This window comes from Lytechinus variegatus, chromosome 7 (genome assembly GCF_018143015.1).
Source record: "Lytechinus variegatus isolate NC3 chromosome 7, Lvar_3.0, whole genome shotgun sequence".
Classification (NCBI taxonomy): Eukaryota; Metazoa; Echinodermata; class Echinoidea; order Temnopleuroida; family Toxopneustidae; genus Lytechinus; species Lytechinus variegatus.
Genome location: NC_054746.1, coordinates 22,637,040 through 22,652,094, shown reverse-complemented (window position 1 = coordinate 22,652,094; position 15,055 = coordinate 22,637,040). Strand labels below are relative to the sequence as shown.

The 15,055-nt window shown below is 36.3% G+C and overlaps 1 protein-coding gene across 1 annotated transcript; it reads right to left on the bottom strand.

Annotated features, from left to right (window-relative positions):
- Positions 1–7,464: 7,464 nt before the first annotated feature.
- LOC121418777 (small nuclear ribonucleoprotein Sm D2) lies at positions 7,465–14,775 on the bottom strand. Its single transcript, XM_041612876.1, has 3 exons — positions 14,667–14,775; positions 11,124–11,300; positions 7,465–8,795 (listed from the first exon to the last, which is right to left on the bottom strand). Exons 1-3 carry the CDS (start codon positions 14,669–14,671, stop codon positions 8,621–8,623), a joined length of 357 nt encoding a protein of 118 aa, XP_041468810.1. The 5' UTR covers positions 14,672–14,775; the 3' UTR covers positions 7,465–8,620.
- Positions 14,776–15,055: the final 280 nt, after the last annotated feature.

The window sequence follows — 15,055 nt, the reverse complement described above, 5'->3', positions numbered from 1 at the left end:
GTACATCCTGCCAGAATTTCGGGTCACATGACAAAGGTCATTTAGAATCGACCATGTGGAATCGATATCGAAATCTTAAATCTTTAACCAATGTTTAGGTTTTGAAATGTCAACTCTGTCAGTTTATGGATCTAGTTCATGAAACTTGAACATAAGGTTAATGGTGCATCACTGAAGATTTTGCCTGGGTTTCAGGTCACATGATCAAGGTTAAAGGTTATTTAGGGTCAACAAACTGGCCATGTTGGGGGTATTAGTGGAATTGTCATAACTTTAAAATTTTATGGATCTAGTCATGAAACTTGGACATAAGAGCAATCAAGTATCCCAGAATATCCTGTGTGAGTTTTTGGTTAAAACCGAGATCAAAGGTCAGTGAACTTTGTTCGTGTTGGGGTATTTGTTGAATGGGCATCAAAACTTGGAAAGTTTATGGATCTAGTCCATGAAGCATAGAAGACATAGGGTAATCAAGTATGAATGATTGTTTTGCAAAAGTCTTGAGTCGCATGATCAAGGTCAATTTTGGCCAATGGACACAGTCTTTTTTGAATAATTATTCAGTAGTTGTTTTCAAAGTCAGCACTGCTGTTATATGGAATCGTGTAATGAAGGTGAGACTGGCAGAGGCGTTCCACTCTTTTGTGATGCTGAATGTGCGTTTCATGCTTCATTAACTGATCAGGGGTGATGGGTCAACCATTTTTTCCTGAGACGTACATGATTGCATGGAATTTCATGCTTGCTAATTTATTCAGTAATTACAAAATTTCTTCCAGATTCCTTTGACACATTGATTTATTCAGATTTCCAGACACTTGGGTTGTCGTTTGTACAAATTCATTTTGAAATCGCCACAACAGGCATGATTATCTTTAATACAAATGAGTGATGTCACATAGAAATAGCATGTATAGTGAAAAAGTGGTGAAATGTTTGGTCATTTGTCACACCGAAATTCAACTTGAAGAAGGGGAACTGTAAGGCTTTTTCATATATGATTTATTTTTTCTAGAAGCAAACCATCAGATTTGAAAGAGATGGTCCGGACAGAAAATAAATCTAAATGAGTAAAATCCACAGAGCAAAGTACTAAAAATTTCATCAAAATCGGATAACAAATAAAGAAGTTATTGAATTTTAAATTTTATCAATATTTTGTAGATAGTGGTTATATGCACATGGTCATGAATATTCATTAGGTGGGCTGATGTCTTATCCCACTTTCGTTATGAAATCATGCTTCATTTTCCCATAGTGTGAATGATGTGTCCCCATTATGATAAAATAAGTTGCTGCAATAAAGAAATAATGCATAGTTGTCAATCCAATTGTTATATTTAAATTTTTTTTGAATACACCTTATTTATTTCATGTACTGAAATACATGAGAACAAGTGGGGGTATGACATCATCAGCCCACCTGATAAATATTCATGAATACATGCCTAGAACTGTTTCACCGGAATAATGCAAATCTTTGATCTGTGAATTCTACTCTATTTATTGAGATATAAATATCTCCAGCCTAGACTATCCCTTTAAAGATAAATTCCAGTTTTGGTAACGATCTCAAAATGACTTTTTACAGAATCTAATATAATGACCACCCAAGTGTCTGTTTGTATGAATAAAAAATATGTGCCAAAGGATTCTGGGAGAAACTGTGTAATTGCTGAGAAATAAGCAAAATAAGCGCGGATTCGGTCACTTCCGTCGGGTCTTTATTCCAGCAATAATAATACACTGTCCCACGTGTGCCTATCTGTGTTGGTGATCTTTAGTGTGAACGTTTTTCAGCGTAGATTTCAAGATTTCACAAAGTTCAGTTTATGTAACTGTACCAGATCTTCATCCTCGATGATATACTGACAATTAAGCTTGGTTTTACAGACTTTCTCATGAAATCAGTGTTTACTGCAACTACTAGAATTTCTCTTTAAGGTGGTACAATTGTAGACTGCGTTGCAGCCCTGCTGGGTTTCCCCATCTCATATTGAAATTGTGTTTTGAAGCAAGATGGTATATGGTGGTGTAATTGCTGGTGCTGGAAATTTAAATGGAGTTAATTTTACCTTCATTTATTCCACGTGTAAAGTCTGGACCCATGGTGAGATGGCTTCCAATATCTTACTCGGAACCATGAAATGCAGTCATACTCTCGTTTGTAAAATCGTATAGGCATTTGCTATTAAAGGAGGGTGAAACCCTTGGCTTGGACCAAGTTAGATTTATGAAAACGGAAAAATCAAAGAATAAAGATCAATGAAAGACCACTATAACATCTGGAAATTGGTGACCCGGGGCCAGCCAGTGTCCATTTGGAACCTTGACAAGAATTATGTGGATTAGCTTCGAAAACTGACCTGGTCCTTGAATGTGCTCGTTTACATCACAGCATTGAACAATTAGGTTGATTATTCTTTTTTTATAATTCTTTTTCCTCTTCTCCTTTCTTTCCTCCTCCCCCCCCCCCCCTTTTCTTTTTTCTCTCGGCACACTTTTCTCCCTCCTTCAAGTTCATTCTATCTCCTCTAAGCACTCCAAAACAGCAAATCTAACAAACCGCCTTCAAATCAATCACATTTGCTCTCATGCCGCAATTTAAAGGTCAAGTCAACCCCAGAAAGTTGTTAATTTGAATCGATAAATTTAACAGCAAACGAGCATAAAACAGGGTTCCCACAGAAATATGATTACAGAATTTCATGACTTCCATGACTAAATTGCTGCTTTCCATGACTTGCTTTCTGGCACGGTTTCCAAAATCAGACACATGATGGCCTCCGTAACCTCCCCTCACAGCTATCCATTCCACCTACTACCTTACTCATGATATGTACATCTACATGTATTATCATTGGTATATGGTCTGCTTCTGACCAGGGTACAGTACCATTTTCGTTTCACCAACATCAGGATTCAAAATTGTCTTGAACACAAACTCATGTAATTTCTTGAACTGACAGATTTCCATGAACTATTTCCAAATTTTCAGAGCATAGCATGCAGATCTTGTCACAAAAGTGAACTATACAATAGATGTAAATGTCAACTTTTCCAGGCTTATTGAAATTAGGATCCTGAATTCACCTTTACTACAAAACTTCCACATAAAAGTCATGGAATTCTGTTTTCAAATTTCTGGGGAACCCTGAATTATATGAAGATGAAACACATTACATGTCACACATGACCCAATTATTACAAAAGAGTGACATTTAAGTTTTACAATAAGGTGACATGAAAAAAGGCTAACAAAGAAGACATCCTCATCCTAAAATTCTCAACATACTGCTGCATTTCACTCTACATTACAAAAAATGAGGCCATTTGTGATACAACTCGAGGACACCAGCTAAATTAAGTGTATTTCTCTATTTGCTCAAAAAATATCTTAAAAATTGGGCATTTGTCTATTTCGGTATTTCATTAAACTTCATTTTCAAGTAACTTCCAGAGAGGATACATTAATTTGATGCTTAAATAGAAATTGAAACAGGGCTTGTTGCATAAAACTTTATACCTGAGAAAACTCTGGTAAAAACTGAAAACTAAGGTTAGTCTGATTTCTGCCATTGACTTTATCACAGGGCAAAAACTCCGGTAAAAGCAACCTGAGTTTTCTCAGGTAAAAAGTTTTATGCAACGGGCTCAAGTGTGTAACTAAGAGATTCAGAACCTTTTGAATGTATTGTGTTCTGATAGCAATGCTGGTAGTGCTTGATCAGTTGTGACTTGATATGTCAACTAATTGCCATGAATGTTGAGTAAAATTGTACAAAACTTGAAATTTAAATTTTCTAAAAACAACTAGGAACGCAAAACTGGTTACAAACTGTGACACATTAAAAATACATTGACTGATTGGCATCTTATATCATTGCAAATAAGATGACATTTTCTGTAGTCTGGTTGTCCGAATTTAATGTCAGGAGAAATCAATTTATTCATGGCCATGAGTATTTTGAGTGAGGAATGTGGATTGTGGCTGTGTTATACATGTATTTACAAAAACCTTTTTTATCAAATGTTATTTCAACCTTGCTAGCCCTAACACTAAGTACCCCAGGGAACAAATCATTTAGCAGTAGTACTAGCAACTATGTAACACTACAATTATAGTGAAAGCTCTGGAGGCAAGGGACGCCACACCCTTTCAACTTTCCACTGGAAACTATGTCCCAGGAGTTTTGTAGAATTTGGGATGTTACAAAACTGGGAAAAATGGAAATTATAATAGCAGAGTATGACAAAGGGGAAGTCCACCTCAGAAAAATGTTGATTTGAATCAATAGAGAAAATCAGACAAGCACAATGCTGAAGATTTCATTAGAATCGGATGTAAAATAAGAAAGTTATGACATTTCAAAGTTTCGCTTATTTTTAACAAAATAGTTACATGAACGAGCCAGTAACATCCAAATGAGCGAGTTGATGATGTCACTCACTCACAATTTCTTTAGTTTTTTATTGTTTGAATTATACAATATTTCAATTTTTACGAATTTGACGATTGGGACCTCCTTGCCTGAAGCACAAAATGTTAAAATAATGGAATTCCACGTATTCAGGGAGCCTGAAACTTCATTTCACAAGACAATGACGAGAAAATCAAAATATTTCATATTTCAAACAATAAAAAACAAAAGAAACTGAGTGAATGACATCATCGACTCTCATTTGGATGTAGCTGGCTCGTTCATATAACTGTTTTTGTAAAATGAAGCAAAACTTTGAAATGTCATAACTTTCCTATTTTACATCCGATTTTGATGAAATTTTCAGTATTCGTGCTGAATTTTTCTCTTTTTATTCAAATCAAGTTTTTGTTGGGGTAGACTTGTCCTTTAAGTATGAGAGAACTTTGCGATACACGACAAAACATGAACCTGCCATAGCCATGAGGTAAATGCAATTCCATGACTTTTCACAAATTTTCCAAATTCCCTGACTTTCCAGGACCACAAATTTTTCCAGGATTTTCCATGACCGTGGGAACCCTGATAAAACTGAAAATTTCATCAAAATTGGATGTAAAATCAGAAAGCTATTACTTTTTTAAGTTAGGCTTATTTTTCACATAACGGTTATATGTACTCGGTGACATGAAAATGAGTCGATGTCCCTCGCTATTTTGGTTTTTTGTTTGAATTATACAAAATTTCAATTTTTACAGATTTGACAATAAGGACCAATTTGACTTGATCATAAACTTAAAATAATGGCAATTCCACATTTTGTGGACAACCCTCCATTTGTTTTGTACACAAATTTTCAAGTTTTCCCCTTTATCTCAAATATTTCACATTATCTTCTCCTGACCTTGACATATATGGTGTGAAGTATATTTTCCCATGACATATGTTGTGCTCAGATGGAGGCAAGATGCAATTGAAAGATAAGAAAAAAATTGTGTACAAAACAAATGGAGTCGTCCACAAAATCAGCCATTTTGAAGCACGTTTGCCAATTTGAGGATCCCCAGAACTTGCTTATTTCATAACTGATTTTGATGAAACTTTCCCCCATTTTGGTCTGATTGCCATTATTCATTTTGTCTCATTTCCAGTTAGGGTATAACCATTTCATCTAAATCCACTGATCTAACATCATTTGGTCTATATGGTTAAACTGTTATGAAACAAATTTTCACTTGACTAAATGAGAATTAGAGGATGTAAAACTAAGCGTGGTGTAGAGCAAACGTACAGCAGTAAGACCAAATGTCTTTAGCACATGTATGTAACTATCTGAAAAAGTATACCAAGAGCCTTTAAACCAAGTAAATATAAACTATGGTATAACTGTAGTAAGCTGATCTCTACATTTTAGATGCATACAGCGACAAGGCACAGGGAACACAGAGTGCATGGTGATTCTAGTGAAGACGGGTTTAAGTTTTTTGAGGTTGCTATCAAATTTGTGACTGTGTGCAGCATACCTTGTGAACTATTCCCATGTCATTTCTTTGAAACATCGACACATACATGAATTGAAAGTTTTGAAGAAAACCAATTGCAGATCAATAATAACACGATCCTTTTCTCTAATGATCCTTCATTCCCTTCTTGCTTGTGCTCCGCTCTAATAATCTTTATTTTCCTTTTCCTCTCTCCAATCACACATGCAGACACCATCCTAAATGTGTACACTCACTTTTCCCATGTTTCCATGAACTAAATTGAAACTCAGTACCTTGCTTGCTAACACAGCAGCTCATGACCAGTACAGAAATTCCAGGATTTTCTCAAACCATTATTGATACGTTTCTCAATTTGTTCTGCTTGTATTGAAACTGGCTTGACATCCAGGGACATGTTGCAGAAAGAGTTGTTTCAATGCAAATATCAAGCACAAATCCAGAATACAGGTGCTTCATTGGCTGAAAATCAAGTTGCGTAAGATTTTTTTTGGAGTTGCTGTTGATCGCAACTCTTTCTGCAACAGGCCCCAGGTGGTCATCCCTATTACTAGATGGGCATTAAATTCCTCAATTTCTTTTTATTAGGAATTTTAAAAAATTATCCCTGTGAGCTTTTTCCAAAAATAATTTAAACCTCTCTTGCCTCTTACATTTTCATCCTCTTATATTCAAATGAATTTGTACAAAAAACTTAGCCAAGATATTTGTTGATAAATGTCTTAATTGGCCTAAGTCAGCTACCAAAATTTGCAAACCAACCAAATAAAGCTGGATGAAACAGATCCGTAACAACTTTGAAAGCTAAGTTCTAACATAATCATGCCTCATCCGTCACTTTTGGTCAATAATATCTAATTTTGTATAAAAAAAAATAATTGTAATTTCCATCTCTGAATACTTCTATGAAAGGCACACATTTAGTAGTAAAGATCAATCCAGAAATGAATCCCAAGGGCCAGTGACTTGTTTCCTAATTTTGATCAATATTTCGCTTCACGAATTATTGAAGTATATGGTCAAGCATTTAAATTTTTACCTTGAGATATCTTCAGTAGGAAAAGGATGCAATTCCTTGTTTGAACTGCTAATTTTTGTTACCCCAAAGAGTTAACAATTTATTTTAAAATAAAAAAAAATAATTTGCACACATGTTCGATACACGTGATGACAATATGGCATTGATGAGACAGGAAAGGAATTTGAAAGAAAAAAAAGAGAACATATCTGCAATTTGAATTGTCTCCAGATTGGTCTTGGATTTTGAGATATAATCTATGGGAAGTTATTCTACATTTTTATTTCTTCTACTTGCTTCTTACCAAAGAGGCTAATTTAAATATTGTTTCGTTTCACTTTTAAACACAATGACATCCAAATTTCATGACAAAGTTTGAAAACTGGATTCACTTCCTTTGAAATAAATTCAAACTTTTGAGTTACTACATTACAAAAATATTGACTCCTAAATGTGATTCAACAGCCCCCCCCCAAAAAAAAAAAAAAGTTGAATGTTGGAGTTGAGCATATTTTCATTTACAGAATGTACAAATTGGCAATGCCATTTATTAACAGAATATCAATGAGTCAATCACAACTCTTTAACATGAACATGGTCTACAGATTACAGACAAAATTAAAATATTTTAAGTAAAAGAACCTGTACACAAAATTAAAAAATAAAGAAAAAAAAGGAAAATAAATGAATAGTGGGTCACACTAGGTTGTCTAAAATCATTAGAACTGATTGAAAATATGAGAATCAAGTCTCAGAACATGTAGACAATATCATGATTTTTTTTTACTAATCCACTAGGAAATAATGGGAAAGTTTTGACTTCTGAAAGTTTTAGTCATATTACTCGACTGCTTGTTTCCCCATATCTTTACTGAGAGAGTTGAATTCTTATCAAGGGGCACCAGTCCATCAACTAAGTTTCCAATCTTGATAGTCAAGAATACAAGAACACCGCTCAGCCAACTGAGCTATCATATATATAACCTGACTTGCATTATTTTCCACTACTCGACATGGCATGTATCATTCAGCTTTGGCTTGTGGTGCCAACTATAATACTAAGAAAAGAAGAGTGATGGACATGAATCTAATGTTGTTTTGTAGAGTGTGAAGTACACCTGCTGCATTGTAGATGAAAACAGAAAATATACCGCTCATAAAGGTACACATGATATAAAGCATAAGCATCTTGAGAATACATTGCTCTCACTTGAGCATGGTTGAATCAACTACATGTACCTTTACAGTTACCGATATGATGTCCACTCAAATTTAGTTTGGGTCTTGTTTATAATTTGTTCCGCAGAGCTAAACAGAACATTCATGCACTGGAATAGCATCAAGTTCGACTCGATGAAAGCCATCGGATGCGGCAAACATGTATTGCTGTGTTTCCGAATCAAAAGAATGTATACAAATGGATAAACATTAATTTGTGAAACAATTATACAGAATGCCACAAGATCAGACCAGATACTTGAGGAATATTCCAGAAAAATAGATGACGTGTGCAATTTACGAAAGCATTACAAAAGCAGTACAAAAATCCAAGAAGGAACATTTTGTTGGCTTTGGAATAGTAGATAGCATTTCTTGATCACAAAGTCCAAATGTATCATAGCAGTAGTAGTGAAATGATCTACCAGTGCCAATATTTACAAGGTGCGATAACTAGTTTTCTACTTGGCAGTAGCCAGGGGGTTCTTGAGAACAAGGATCACACTGTCACCGCGTAGAAACATCTTGGTGATATATCGATCTTTGTTGACTGGTTTTGATCTCTTCTTGCCCTTTCCTGCTTTGGGTGTCTCCGTCCACATCTCTTTTACATTTTCAAGGACCATGTTGCAATGTCTGTAGAAAAGGTTGAAACAAAAAACCACATTACATTAAGCCAAATAAAGAGAAGTGTTCGTTTGTCATAACATAGAGGAATAAATAGAGTAGGTCGTTCTGTATTTTTCATTGTTTTTTTTTCAGGTATGAAAGTTCATAAATCTTCACTTTTTCTTGTGTACGGTGAGGACCCCTGGCATATCATAGAGCCATACACTCTAAGACTGAAGGTATGGGTCTTCTGCTCATGACATGGACCACACCTTTCACAGGGTTTTAATAATGGGGGGGTAGGGGTACGTGGTGGTCAAATTCTAATAAAAGAAAATTAAAACCATGTCATGACAGTCTGCTAATAATTTTCTTTGGCCTCATGATATAAGGTAGGACTACCTGATACCCAGTGGGAACTTTGAAACAGGGTCATGGGTTTGAATCCCAGCCATTATACATTTTTCTTAGCAAGAACTGGTCTACATTGCGCTGAACTCAAACCAGATTGGATGAATTTGTACCTGGCAGAATTTACTCCTTTTGAATGCTTTTACAGCATTTATATGGAAGCTCAGCTACAACCGGGGTAATACTATGATACCAAGCATCACGTGCATTAGAGTATATGTACTGTATGTATGTACAGCAACTGTGCTACTATATAAATGGACATTTTATCATTATATTCATAATATTATACCAAATATTTGCAAAGAGTATTGGCAGATCACCTCATCAAGATGAGGCAAAACAACGTTCCAAGTGAATTTAAAGGTTATAACGTTAAAGGGGAATGAAACCTTTGGAACAAAGAGCCTTGTGTAGAAACAGAAAAATCAAAGAATAAGAATAAAGAGAGTTTGAGAAAAATCGGACAAATAATGAGAAAGTTATGAGCATTTGAATATTGCAATCACTAATGCTATGGTGATCCTCCCATTGGCAATGCGACAAGGATGTGTGATGTCACTGATGAACAACTTTCCCTTTGGTGGACTATAAAATACCCTCAAAATGTCTCTTTTTACTTTTTCTTATGATGATACAAACTCTTTATCCAAGATGTATTCTTAAAAAATATGTATTACATGCCCTCATGTAGAAAGAACACATGATCTATGGATAGATGTGATAAAAGAGGCAATTCAAGTGAAATATATACTAAAGTAATAGGGAGAGTTGTTCACAAGTGACATCACACATCTTTGTCGCATTGCCGATTTGCTATCTCCATAGCATTAGTGATCGCAATATTCAAATGCTCATAACTTACTCATTATTTGTCCGATTTTTCTCAAACTTTTGTTGATCTGTTTCTTTGATTTTTGTGTTTTCACACAAGCTATCTTGTTCCAATGGTTTCATTCTCCTTTAACATAAATTCATTGAGTTTTCCTTTTCAAGATCAGCACAATGCATGAAAACTTCAAACTAGGAGAGAAAGGAAATCAAGGATTGATGTAGAAGGATTCTATTGCATGAAGCCAAAATTCATACCTTCGACTGTGAGGTCTTCAAGTTGATGATAAAACTAACATTTCTTAAGTTATTATCAAGCAAGCCATTTTGGGTTTTAATCATCGCGGTGATGAGTTGAAACTACCGAACTCCACTACAAAATCATGTCTGATTATATATGATCCATATCATATCAGTTTTAAGGACATATGCAGTCATATAATAAAATTACGAACAGGAATTATGACACACAAACCCTATTTAGACCCGGGGCCTCGGAGGCCTCCCCTCGATGATTCGTGCAATATTTTCGCAGCACAATTTTTTTTACCACCTGCTCGCTGACTTTTTACTTTCAAGTCTTTTCCACATACATTGCCAAGAACACCACAAAGTGCTTCTACATATGTATACCTAAAATAGGAACATTTGGAGATTTATTTACAGAGTTAGAGAAAAAAATTATTATTTTGAATACTAATCACGCATAAATTTGCATAATCACTTCATAGCAATTTGCATGCAATTCAACTATACAATTTTGTAGATTATGTCCAAGACAACCTGCATGCCAATTTCAACGCAATCGACGGCCGAGATCTCAAGTGGGGGGCCTTTAAAAAGACTTAAATGCCCCCCACCCCCAGAAAAAAAAATCTATTTCACAAAGGATGAAAATTCAACTTTTTGCATAAACTTGTCTCATTATACCACAGTTGAAAGTTCGACAACATTTGCCAAGATTATTCTTAGGGGGTGTTGCAAGAAAATATCTGCGATCAATTGCAAATATTCTGTTGCAAATTTACAACTGATATTTAGGGACCAAAAATAGACTTGAAATTGATTGCAAGTTACTTGCAACACCCCATTAGTCTGAATCTTTTCATGTACCTGTCAAACGCCTTGACACGTCCTAGTAGCTTCTTGTTGTTTCTGCAGTTGATAAGAACTTGTGTGTTGTTTTTGACAGACTGAGTGAGGACAGAGAGGGGACCAGTTTTGAATTCTTCTTCCTCTCTCTTAGCCAGTTCCTCTTGGCTCATTTCTGTCTTGGGCTTTGTTAACAGCCTGAAGAGAGAAAGAAAAAATGAATTTTAAAAAATACATGGATAAAACATTGTAGACATCATCAGGGGGTCTTTATTGCAACTAATTGGTTGAATTCAAATACCTAAACATTAACAATGAATATACACGAGGGGGGGTCACTCTCCACATGGACTGCTACCCACCCGTTACCAACAACCTCAGAAATGCACTATAATATATTAACTAAATTTGCAACCCTAAATGGCGTAACCCATGAGAAAGCCACCCTAAGAGGCCCGAACAAGGAAGTCCCCTAATTTGATACAGTAAGTGGTTGTAAACATCGAAATTGATCAATTTGATACCATACTCACTGATGTTGAATTAATACAACAGGTATAAATTCAATTTTTGAAGTTAGTGAAAGTAAGGCCAACATGACTACTCTCAAGGACACCTCTATTTTTTCTTTTTTATGATAGCCACTTTGAATACAGCCATCTTTTAGCCTAAATTAATGAATGCAAGTGAAAAATGTTGCTTGCCTTGACATGCATTACTTGCCATTTGTTTAACTGATTTTTATAAAAACTTGAAAAAATGGAATCCATACCAGTTATGTATTGAAAAATACATACATTATAATCATATTAATTTGTTTGCATCCTTGCAAGCCAAGCATAGTCGCTTCTAACAGGCCCGGAACATAATAGCATATCATCCTCTGCGACCTGTGGACATGTGGTATAGGTAACACGTGCTGCCTAGTATAGAGCCGGGTGTACTAGTCCACTAACGAGGACTGTATGGGGGGTAACTCTCATAAGTGCTGCGCTGGCTGGCACCTGGCATGTGCAATTATTTTGTATCCCTTTAAATCACTCCATCCATGGTGTGTTCATGTATGGCTGCTCTGCTCCCGGGTTTCCTCAAATTTGCCCAAATTTTCTACCTTCAAATTTGCACCCCTTAATGGCGCAATCTTCATAACCAAATTAGCAACCCTTAATGGCGTGAATTGAGAGAGAAAAGGTTACCCTAATAGGTGATTTACCTGTGAATGGTGCTAAAACGCAACCCTTTTCGACGCAGGTGCCTAGCAGGCCATGTGGAGAGTTACCCCATTAGTACTGTTGTACAACCTCCTGTCGACTGAATGCAACTACCGTACTTAGTTGTGCCACCTATCACATCAAGTCGTACAACATTGAACACTCACACAATGATTGCCTGACCAATGGTAAAATCTGATGCAAGTGAATCAATCCTATTTGATCGCGTTTGATCGGCCATTTTGTTACGATTCATAACAAAAATGGCCAATCGAGACGGGGGTAGAAGGAGAAAACTTTTCGTTTTTTTTGAGGTTCCAGTTTGTGCCCAGATGTCAGGAAACTGCCACTCGTTAGACCTTCATCCATATAATCGTGGTAAGTGCTGGATTTCTGTTTTAACTATTTATTCGGAGATTTTGACCATACTTCACGCTAGTCCCGTGAGTATGGTCAATTACACGGTAAGGTCCTGGGCTCCCGCCGGCTATGCGGGCGGGAGTTCCCTGGGTTAGGCAAAAACAAGCTTCTGCCAAGTAATTTCTCTTTACCATAATTTTTTAATTCTATTTTTTATGACATCAATATTCATCATTTGTAGATGTCCACTAGGCCCTACAGAAATAAACATGATTTTCAATTGACTCAATGACAATGATTGTATCTCTGTTTTGCTTGGTGATTCATGTTGTCATCAACAATCAATGAATGAACAAATGTTGTAAGTTAGAGCAATTACGGGATCGGAGTTCCGTTCGGAAGTTTTGCTCCTAAAATCGAAATCGGATCGGAAGATATTCAAAAACAAAAGAATACATTAAAATTTGTATGTGGCGGCACGTGGACAAATGCTACAAGCTACACTGATGGCAGAATTTGTTTTGATCTCCGACGAAAGCGGAGGAAGAAGATGATTTGTTTTGATCTCCGACATAATCGGAGGAAGGAAAAGATGACGTTCCAGCGCGCGACACTACCGCCGATCAACGATAGGCCTCTTCTCTACAACATCGTGGTGATGGCGGAGTCTGTCGTGAACTTTTAGAGGTCGCATTACTTACCGAAAAGGAAGCACTACTATCCGAAGTCGTTTCTGATGATATTCACCTTCTCTACAACATCGTAGTGATGGTGAAGGTAATCGTAAACTCTTAAAGGTCGCATGACCTCTAGAAAAAGACACACTATTATCCAAAGTTGTTTACGATGATATTCACCTTCTCTACAACATCGTAGTGATGGCGGAGGTAATCGTAAACTCTTAAAGGTCGCATGACCTCCCGAAAAAGACACATTATTATCCAGAGTTGTTTACCATGATATTCACCTTCTCTACAACATCGTAGTGATGGCGGGGGTAATTGTAAACTCTTAAAGGTCGCATGACCCCCCGAAAAAGACGCACTATTATCCAGAGTTGTTTACCATGATATTCAGATTATTCACCTTCTCTACAACATCGTAGTGATGGCGGAGGTAATCGTAAACTCTTAGAGGACGCATAATCAAATAGTCGTAAATATTACCGCACATGTCAGCGTGTTCAACTAAATCTTATTTGCCTCGCTTAAGATCAAAACATATCATCGTCTTGTTTTTCTTCTTCCTCAATTTTTGTCGTAGATCAAAACAAATTGACACCAATAATCATCATCATCTTTTTGTTCTTCCCCGATTATGTCGGAGATCAAAACAAATCATCATCTTCTCTGCCACCTCCCTTTCCACTAATATCGGAGATAAAAACAAATCATAATTTTCTTCTCCTTTATCTTCTTTTACTTCCACCGCTTTTGTCCGAGATCAAAACAAATCACCAGCGCATTTTGACGGCAAACATGTCGCCCCTTTTTTTTTTTGTCTTGTTATGTTTTGGTTTTTCTGATCCGATTTTCTCCCCACTGGTCAAAAATCGGAGTTCGGAAAAATGTAGAAAAAAGGGGAAAATCGGATCGGGTATTGACTATTGGAATAAAAATCGGTTAGGCTACAACATTAGAAATAGAAATTAGAATGAACACAAAAATGCCATCTTCTGACCTCAGTGAGCCACACAGGATCATACTAAACACTAAAAATTAATTGGTCTTCATTCTGCAATGTTCTGATCGAGCTAAAACTCGGTTGTCAAATGAATCAATCATCAGCTGGCCCGCCAGAATGCCTGGAACCAGTCATTACCAATAACATTACATAAAATTGAACAGATGGGACATAAGTACTCATTTCCACAACACACACATTTTCAACTCGATAAAAACACTATATATCTAAGATGAGTGTAAATATGCTCCGGATGATGAAGAGTTCTCTAGAACATTTTCTCAAAAATGACAAATAAAATACAACTTACGACATGATGTTCAATCACAAAGGGGATAAAATCATCAACTAAAAGTACCGCTTCGACGTTGAACAATCGAGTTCAGCTAGCTGACAGACATCTCGCTGATCCCGAGGACTGCAATAACGCTGCACTGCTGTATAGTCTCTGATCTGAGTGCAGAGCTAGCAGAATTGAAGGAAGCAGCAAAATAGTATGTGCCTCTTCGAGATTAGTCTGCAGGCACAGACCTTCGGTTTTCACACAGAGTCTGAAGTAGTGAGACTAGATTCACTCAATTGAATTAGCGGTGGTCTATTCTACCAAATCTGACTTAAAACAGACATAAAAATTGGAGTCTTCAAGTTGTCAAATTTTAGTCTGTGCTTATAGACTGGTGAAATTTTTCGAGATTTTCG